General features: G+C 32.7%; 1 protein-coding gene across 2 annotated transcripts in view; it reads left to right on the top strand.

Annotated features, from left to right (window-relative positions):
• Positions 1-8,971: 8,971 nt before the first annotated feature.
• LOC132726334 (retinoblastoma-like protein 1) overlaps positions 8,972-10,225 on the top strand; it is a gene marked incomplete at its 3' end in the record, with an annotated part of 37,451 nt that continues 36,197 nt past the window's right edge. The window contains 3 exon segments of one of the 2 annotated variants that reach the window (XM_060711645.1): positions 8,972-9,224; positions 9,375-9,508; positions 9,821-10,021. In XM_060711645.1, coding sequence (XP_060567628.1) covers positions 9,087-9,224; positions 9,375-9,508; positions 9,821-10,021 — 473 coding nt within the window. 2 annotated transcript variants of the gene reach the window in all.

The following is a 10,225-nucleotide window of genomic DNA, read 5'->3' as shown; positions in this document are numbered from 1 at the left end:
GAGCAGCAAGTACATTACTAACAGATGTGTAACATCCGGTGCAAAAACAAAAATATGTTTATCTTTCAAACAAAGAGATAATTATATAAAAAAAGAAACATTATGAAAATGGTACATTGTACAAAAGTATTTTTAAAAATGTAGGCTACAGAACCTACAATAAATTGTTTTAGGTAAATTGTAAAATAAAAATTGGTATACAAATGGCACCGAGGATAATGGCTTTTTAACGAAATGTACAAACGGACTTGCAAATTGTTACTAGTCGCTTCAAAACTGATTTTATGTATTATTGAGATTTATATAAAGAACTGCTATGAACACAAAAAATATCTATAAATTATTGTGTGCTTAGGATTAAGGTACTCGGTAACCCATATTTTTTAAATAGCAGATTAATTATAATGTGATAAATTTAACTTCCCAAATAATTCCTCAGATAATGTTTGGAGTTTTTCACAAAATTGTAGTTTTGAAGTGACAGTTTAATTTCTTTTAATATTGTTTCTAACTTTCTACTTTTAGATAATTTCTGAAATGCTTTTAAAATCATCATCTTCATCATCGCCATTTTATTGTCACTTGAATATAATTTCCAGCTAGTGTTTCCAATTTTCATTTTCTGAATACATATTTCTAATTACATAAGTACACTGACGACTATAAATAGTTATATAAAAAAACTTTTCAAATATGATATCTTGAAAAAAATAATTGACCCTAGTCTTGAGAAGGGTTAGAACTATTTTTATCATAAAGTTTGCACTTTATGATAGTTTAGGTACTTCAGATAAACAGAAAGTAAAATACATTTGCATATAAAAAAGAAGAAATAAGTGATTTTAAAACAGTAAACACAAACGTTCCAACAGACCGATGTGACTAATGTGACTGTGTTCACTAATACATTTGTGTCATGTAGTACGACTTCGATCACCAACTGTAGTATTTTTACGAAATCTGAAATAATTGCGTATGTCTGGTCAAGTTGATCGCACTTTGGTTTATGTGTTGGCTTGCATCATGGCGGTGATCAAATTATGTTTATAATAATGCGGCGCACATGTTACATTTCGTCGTCATCTTAGAACCAGAAGAAGGGTCGTTTAGACTGGTCAGTCCACAGTTACCAAATGACGTCACTTTTGTTAAATGAAATGGTAACTCGGACTAATTTTGAATTTTGTTTAAGTCGAGAGCGTAGACAGTAGCTTGAATTTTCCAGTAAAGTCCATAAACATGCTCAGTCAAACCGAGATTGTAACAATCATTTTTGCCGGTTTTGCCATTCTTTTGGGATTTTTATTTAAAGAAGATACCACGGTTGGTGATCGAAGTCGCACTTATATTCGCATGTTTCATTAAACTAGTAATTGTAATAAGTACCTCTGACTTTTGAAATTCCGTCCTATTTTATATATACTCTTTTAGCAATGAAAATATGCTCCACCAACATAAACTAATTGCACGGGACATTTACCAGTGACTATTAATAATTTAGTATTCCTATGTAAAAGTATCCATTAAAAAATGAGTATAGATACATGAAATATTTGCTTTTCAAAGTCATGTTATCTTAAACATGTGATACTGATACAGATATTTAAATACTTAAGTAAAGAACATTATATATCTATAAAATGATCAGAAAACAAATAGGCGGTCTTATTTCATGACAACAGCAAAGAAAATTTCTACTTTCATGGTAAAGAGGAATTACATTATATTTTAACATCATCAAATTAAGCTGAATTAACTATATATTTCAACGGATTGACTTTTATATAATGGTATAGTTGATATTTGAAAATGTTTAGGATAAAATAGAAAAAAACTGTCTAAAATATAAACAAAAACTGCCAACTCTTTTTTTTTAATTGAATTTCAAAGATATATTCCGATGGATATTTTAGATATGTCCTTGTTAAATAGTGAGTTATTGACCATTTATGTAAAGTCGACCATAAAACTGAACTTAATAATGGCAAAATGAACTGTTCACTCACTTTACACCGGAAACTAATTTTGTATGGAGCATATTTTTATTCTTTATTGTGTGTTAACCGAATTATTTCGCCCATATGATGTATATTTTCCGATAATGTTATTAGTGCGTTAAGTCTCTTGTCTAAGTATTTTGTTAAGATTGAAATTAACTCCTGTTCTATTATCAAATTTGATTGGATGATTAATATCTTCTTCAAATTGCAACTGTTTCAGAATGATTGTGTATCTATATTTTTTTAACAATGGTAAGCGAATGATATTTTCAAATTGTTTTAAACTGCCTTTTATAGAAATACATGTACATGTAATAAATATTACAGCACGGCAGTTAACATGTGTCACAGTTGTTCCTCTTTTTCAAATGACAATAGCTAAATTCTTTATAAAGCATATCATATTATTTGATATGACGGTAACATGACATTTCTCATAAGTTTTATTTTATAGATACAATAGTTTCACAGCTCGTTTGTAATGTTTAAAACAACTAAAAATGATATTTTAACCAATGTAAACTATGGGCAAAATAAATCGTAAAGCTATTCAATGTTATGTTCTTATTTTGTGGCAATATTCTTACACCTAAATGGTCTCAGTGACCACCTAAAAAATCTCTAAGTGGGCACTTTTACAGTCAGTGTCAACTGTACGGTCTTCGTGGCTACCTAAATGTCTCAAATGCCACCTATATGGTCAGAGTGGCCACCTAAGTGGTCTAAGTGGCAACTTTACTAGTAGTGGGATTGAGTGGTCATCTTAGTGGTCTAAATAGCAATGTAAATGGTTTCAGTGACCATCTTAATTGACTTAGTGACCAACTATGTGGTCCTTTAGGCCAATGTGTATACATGTACATAGACTGAAATGATAACTTTGGAATAGTAAATGTTCCTTTTAAACCTGCCATTCCTTGTAACAAAATGTGCACATCTATTCCTATGGAAAGCAAACAAATATTGAAACTCATTGACTAAACCCTTGGACCTTCAATAATTCTTCGAAATGGTTTGCTGCATGAAGTCTAAAATCAATGTATATATTTGATAACACTTGGACGAAGATCTGCCAATCTCAATGGTAAACGTTATTGAACGAAATTCATTCAAGAGTTAACTACAATTTCCACGGAGCCTTCTTGTACATACTGCTTAGAATCACTTGTAGTGTGGTTTCTCCAACAGCAAAACGAGTCGCATGGCGTTGTACAGCTTCAAGTTTACAGACTTGGCTATGCTGACCCCAGACGGTAGAGAAGTACTCTAGGGTTCTGCCAACCAGCGAATTATATGCCATTTCTTCCGTTTTCCTGAGACAGGAGAAACAGGTTACCTTGTGAGTTAATCATAAGGCTGTTGTTCTTGGTGATTGCATCTACTTGAAGCCTTCTGGGGTGGTCCTCTGAGAGGGTGATATCAAGATACTGAGTAGTAAGCAACAGGAATGGGCTTTTAGCTAGTTCTTCACAGTTGGACGGTATATATAACTAATCAGTCAGTCATGTTTCCACTGCTGAAGTTTGTTCAGTCCGGCCCCCCTGTAGGATGGCGTATGTACAGATCAATCAATCTAGACCTCATGTACTGACTCAATCAAAACTAGTCTGCAATTTTCATGTTATTTCGTTGTGATTAATGCTTCCGCGGGATCACCTTTTTCCTGATTTTAGACATCTCTAGATTTTATCTTCCTAAAGAGAAGTAAATTATCAGCAAAGAGGTAAATTGTTGATCTTTGTGTTCATATCCAAAAATTCGTGGACTTTCTTTGTTGCGTAAAATATATTTGAGATATTAATTTAAAATTCTTACACTGTTTAGAAGAATTAATAACAAATAAACACAGAAAAATTCATGTGAGTAGCTTCTTACATTACAACAATATTTCATTTTACATAAACACATGTCGGCGACAGCGGCGCACTCCAAAAAGTTATTGACGTCAACGTCATAATATTAACGTACAACTTGTGCTTCAACGTTACGCAGTCAATGACGGTTACTGCTTCTCAAATGAATATTTTTATACCACTTTAACACTAATGATCGTGAAATTTCCTTTTCTCTGTTCGTCTGCTGATTTTTATCAAATGTTTTTGTAGGTGTCATTTCCAAATTACAACAAAATTGATGATCGTTTATGATCGTGCGATTTTCTTATTACTGCGTGTCCGTCATTTTCCCGTTGTAAACAATAAAGGCGTCTGGCGTTTCTAGCGATATAAACAAAAATAAATGGAAATGACATCCATTATTTTAAAGAATTACTTAAATGACATCATAGAAGAAACATGCGATGTTAAACGGGTTTTCTACGTTAATGTTTTAGTTTTTTTAGCAAGAAACATACGTTGACTTACTACGCTTTTCTACCGTGCGCCGGGTGCCGTGTATGGTCTTATCTAAAAGCAATATAAAATCATTATTTATAGACACAATTAACTGTTCCTTTTAAAATGTATTGATAATATTTTACAATGTATGCTGATAAATTTTCATTACAATACACGTTGACGTTCAAGAGATATTTAAAAAGTCCACGAATTTTTGGATAACCCCTCGTATTGTTAAATTTGACATGTCGTTTATGTATAAAATTAGCAAAAAATGGCTTTAAAGTCTCAGAGTACCCAGCAACTGATAAAGAATAAAAATGTCCCTAAACCAAGACATGTTGACTTCTTCCAGATAGAAAGCTGTTGGTATACAAGCTTTTAAAGAAGCCTGTGATGACGGACTTATCAAAGACTTATTTAAGTCTAATACTAATAGAATAGCATCGAGTTCATCATCAGCATGAATCGGTGTGGTCAAGTCATTGAGTGTCTTGATTTGATAGACTGAGCCTCAAAAATCGTTTTTCCTGTTGGACCAACCATACAATTTTAATCATAATCAATAGCCTTTTGTTGGGCCAACACACAAAGTGTATAGTCATCGCTGGTCCTCTGTCGGGCCAACGAATCAATTTTAATCATATTCAATGGCACTTCGTTGGGCCAACCACGCAAAGGTAATATCCATCGCTGGCCCAACGTATTGGGCCAACGTCTCAATTTAAATCACATTCAATGGCACTTTGTTTGACCAGCCGAACAAAATTAATAGTCATCGCTGACTGGCCCTCTGTTGGACCAACCATATTCAATGGCCCTTTGTTGTGTCAACCATACAAATTTAATCATAAGCGCTGCTCAAACGTATTGGACCGACTACACAATTTTAATCATAATCATTTGCCCTGCATTGGGTCAGCAACTGAACCAAACCAACTGTACAGAGCTATAAAAACGTAAACAGACAGAAATAAGCAATGATAATTACACTATCATAAATGTCAAAATCTCAAAAGAAAGTAATGAATTTAATTACATCATAATTGAATAAAATAACCGAGTAATTGTGCTAAACATCAAATAGACACAAATCTGCTGGTAACTATATGGCAAAGGTTAGTCTCGTTACTATTTCTTTTTAAATTATTAGATGAATGAGTATGTATAAAAGTTAGTTTTCTCAATTTTCTCCATCTTGTGTTTTGACATCATTCTTTTCCTGCTCACACCTTCATGGTTTATTTCATTGTCACATCCGCTTTTCATGGAATGACACTACTGTGTCACATTAAAGATTCCATGATAACCGCCGTGTGAACACATCTGCGGATGTTTCTAAATTCAAAATTCACCATTTTTGTGTTTAAATGTTGAATTCTGCTTAAGCCGGTGCTAGGGGGCGTGGACGGTAACTTGCACTTTCCAGTACTGTCCATGAACAGGCTCAATCAAACCGAGTCTGCAACATTTTACAATTTTGCCGTGTTGGGCTTTCTTTAGGGATTCTGTTTTTCTTTATTTTTAGAATATCGCTTCCTTTTCAATTCACTATTTGATGCGTCCCCTAAATGTATTTCCTCGTACAGCAATTAATAATGTCATAACTTTAAATTTTACTTATAAATTGTTTGTACTTGCATTTGTGTATGTTATTACAACTTAAATAATCATTTGTGAAGCAATAGCAATGAAGTTAGATAATTTTGTCATAACAAAATATACAAAACTTATAAAAAAAAAAGATATACTTACATTTTTCAAGTGTTCAGGCTAGATAAAAAAGTTCACAGTTCTGTAAAATTTGCGTCTGAGCACGGCAAAATTGAAAATGTTGCAGGCTCGGTTTGATTGAGCCTGTTCATGGACGGTACTGTCAAGTGCAAACTACCGTCCACATCTAGATGGAAAAGATAACCATTTCATATCCAGTGATATGCTTCATTTTTAATGGTTAGGGAAAAATTTTGTTTTACTTTTCTACATATACTGTGAAGAATTGTGATGGATAAAACGTGAATATACTTTACTAAGTATATATTCATCAGCACTTGACATAACTTAAACGTATTCATGTTTCGATGCAGTTTCTGATTTTAATAATGTACATAGGCCTATAAATTAATCCTGTAAAAATGAAAAAAATGAATAAACAAAAGACCACTGTAGTTCTATTGTACATTATAATTCTAATTTATGGTTGTTCCAACGTTGGTCCAACGACAAGTTTAAATACTGCATTATTACAGTAAGCAAAATGCAGATAAATCGCTGGCGAAAAGCCGTAGTTGGTTTGGTAATGGTCCAACAGATGTATTTTCAATACTAAACAATGCTAGTTTGGTTGGCCCATCATCGGATATTCTTTGACGATTCTCCGTGGTTGGTCAAATGACTTTATGTTTACAGGGAAGCCGTATGGTCCAGAAAAATATGCATACTGGTCAAGGTGATTGTTTCTCAACCCAGGGATCGTTGGTTTGAGTCCTAGCAGGGCAGACTAGTGAGTGGTTGAATCAATAAATTTTCATCACAAATTAGCTAAAATTAAACTATATCTTTAAAGCATAATTTTTATCTCTCAACTTACTTAACAGAAATCGTGAAATGTGTAAAAACATTTACATGTACTGTTTATGCATAAACCAGTTTCTTTCAACTTCCAGATTATAAATCTTTAGTTTTGTATGTATTGAATACAGTACGGATTAAACTTCACAGTTTTTTTTAATAACTATAGTGATACTAATATCTTTATTTAGAGAATGTAACCCATTTTAAGAATATACAACAGCAAATTTGTTTTGATTGAATTTGTCCTGAATTGAATGTGATTTTGTCCTGCTCTGGAATTTCAATTACAAATACTAAAATTTAGCTTACAAAAGAAAAGAATCTGGTCAGACTGCCATTCTACAGACTACACGGATGTGCAGGCTGTCATGGTTCTATACTAGTAACGGTTCCAGCTCGGTATGGTTTTTATTAAAACGTAAAATTTACGTCTAATTACGTTAGCGATAACCTGTAAGTTGTGTGTGTATTTGAGTTATACTCGCCACAGAAGAGTATTAGTCATTTTATATTTCGGAGGATAGTGCAAGATACAGATATAGAAAGATGCCCCAAATCCAGAAACTTCTCCTGGCTCTTTAGCGTGCCAAATGTTAAAGCACTCATACTTAAAGTCTCGAAAGACTGATTAGTAAATTAAGTTGGCCAGCCCGGGAATCGAACCCACAATGTCGAGATTACAAGTCTCGCGCTCTAACCGATTGAGCTATGCAGGGTGACTAACTTGTAAGTTGAAGTTTGATGTTTATTTTGTTAATCTATCAATCAGAATCACCATGATCAAGAAACATTGAATGTGGGTAACTAGGTAGGGGAAGTAATTTCTGCGGGAGTTTGTAAAAAATGTGACCGCAGTTGCTTCCATTTGTACGACTAAATTACCTTCTCTTTTTTTTGGAGTTACATTTTTAAAAAAATATAGGTACATGTAGATGGAAATGTGACGTTTATTAAGCTAGTTGAAGATATATTTGCTTGTTGAGTTTTAATAAAATTGTTTATTTCAAAGTGTGCTTAGTCATGATTGTTGGATCAATTAAAAAAATAACAGGTCTGTCGACTCAAGTCAAGTGATATTTATTTAATCTTCGTTTGATGTATGTGTATCAGTAAACCAGAAAGAAAAGTACATAAAAACAAAAAAAAAAAAAAGCTTCTTTACATGTATACAAGTTTGTTATTTTATAGACTACAATAAAATAGGCCTATAACCTGGGACTTACCATTCTTTTTAAGTCTCAGTTATTATATACTAATCAGAGTCCCTCTTTAGAAAAAAAAACTTTTAAGGTAGATAAAACATATGGGATGAAAAATACAAAGATTATGAATATTACCAAAGCTAGTTTAAGATAATATTAATTAATCGACTCACCAGACAGTCAGTGCACACTCCCTATTTCCTCATGTTTATCCCAACTTACGCTCATGTTTATAAATACGCAAGATTAGAAGTGTGCGAAATAATAGTTCTATATGTTGTGGCACGGACTTATATTACAAATATAAATCCGTGGTTGTGAGATCTCTGGACTATTTGAATACCTTAAACTTTATTTTCGAGTCTTCAAAGGACACGATCATGAAGATAATTGGACCCCTTAATTTCTATTGTTCATTTAAATAATGTTATGTATTTTTTAGAGCTAATTTAATAGGTTTTTATCTTCTTTCTTTAAAAAAAAAAATCATACAATGCATAGATCATGGTATTGAGCTAAAGAATCGTCAAGTAGATAAAAAAAAATATTCGCACTATCGTTATTTTATCATTATAAGCATAATTATGTTGATGTTGTGCGGCTGAAAAGTATTAATATATACATGTAGTTCAAGGTCGCTGAAATAATAGTAAATTCAATGATGCGTATAAAAACAAACAAATATGCGAACATATTTGTTAACCATAACTAAAATATTATAAATTCTTGTGAATTATATAATATTTACTAATTCAACAGTTTTGACGTTTAACTTTTAGAAAAATTGTTACTTTTTGAAATGATTAAATAAAAAAATATTGTAACTACTTTTTTACGCGTTCGATTCTTGCTCATTGGATTGCAGTAAATCGGCGCAAATTTCCCGCCACAACTCGCGTGCGAGTAATTGCACCAATGTCGGCCATTGTTCGGTTTTGACGGAAGGTGGGGTACAGTCAAAATAATCATCAAATATGGTTCTTTCAGAAGACGGAGAGGACAAACTAGAGGAAAAGTATGACGAGTTATGTCTTGATCTTAACATGGACCGGAAAACAAAGGAAGAGGCATGGAAAAATTACGAAAAAATCAAGAAAAACTACACATTAGAGGTAAACGACTTCCGCAAATCGGCCATTTTTTCCCAAATTTGTGTATTTATTTTGTGTTATGAGTTCCTTAAAATATGTGGATCGCCCTTGCATTTGTGCGTTTGATCAATTTAATTTATCGCTAATGATGGATAATGTATATATTTACAGGGGGACCAGATTCATTGGTTATCATGTGCACTTTACGAGTCGTGCAGAAGAACTGTCGTACCAACTGTAGGGAGGGGAACTGTTGAAGGCAACTGCGTCTCCTTGACAAGATTACTTAGATCCTCAAAATTTAGGTATATTCCTTAGCTCTGAAAAGTTCTTGGTACTATGTTCAGCAAGTGTTCATTTTAAAAAACATCGTTTCCTAGGTTTTTGTTTACAAATATAGATCTGTCATTTTTTTCATGCATGTTACTGTATGAAATGTAAGAATCCAGTGTCGACATAATGATTAAGAGTGAAGCTTTACACAAACCAAACATTCCTTCCTTTACTAGACTTTGTTGTTGGAGTTTCTATATTTTGATGCATAACTTCTGTTTTAAACTTAAAAAACTTACCTGTTGTATATTTATTTAAAAAAGTCTTGTGTGCTGTGTTTTCAGTTTGATACAGTTTTTCAACAAAATGAAAAAGTGGTCAGATATGGCAAGTCTGTCCCAAGAGTTTAGAGACAAAGTAGAAAGACTGGAACGAAACTTTGCCGTTTCAACTGTGATATTTAAGAAGTTTGAGCCGATTTTTCTAGACATTTTCAAAAGTCCTGCTGATGAGGCGCCGCGGCAACCAAGGAGTAGGAAACAGAGGTTTGTAGAAATATTGTCACTTAAAGAAATCTTGTGTTAGAAATTTATTTATGGCTTATATGTAGTCGCCATATATGACTTGTCTTCGAAATTTATTTTTAACTTGTATATAGTCGTCATTTGACCTATATACATGCATATATATGTTCTATTCACAAGGAAAAGTTGTTGATTTTATCAAATTTGAATAGATTATTGATCAAC

Source organism: Ruditapes philippinarum, unplaced genomic scaffold (assembly GCF_026571515.1).
Source record: "Ruditapes philippinarum isolate M1 unplaced genomic scaffold, ASM2657151v2 ctg775_1_1_1_1, whole genome shotgun sequence".
NCBI classification, from domain to species: Eukaryota; Metazoa; Mollusca; class Bivalvia; order Venerida; family Veneridae; genus Ruditapes; species Ruditapes philippinarum.
This window is presented reverse-complemented; position numbering and strand designations above follow the sequence as displayed.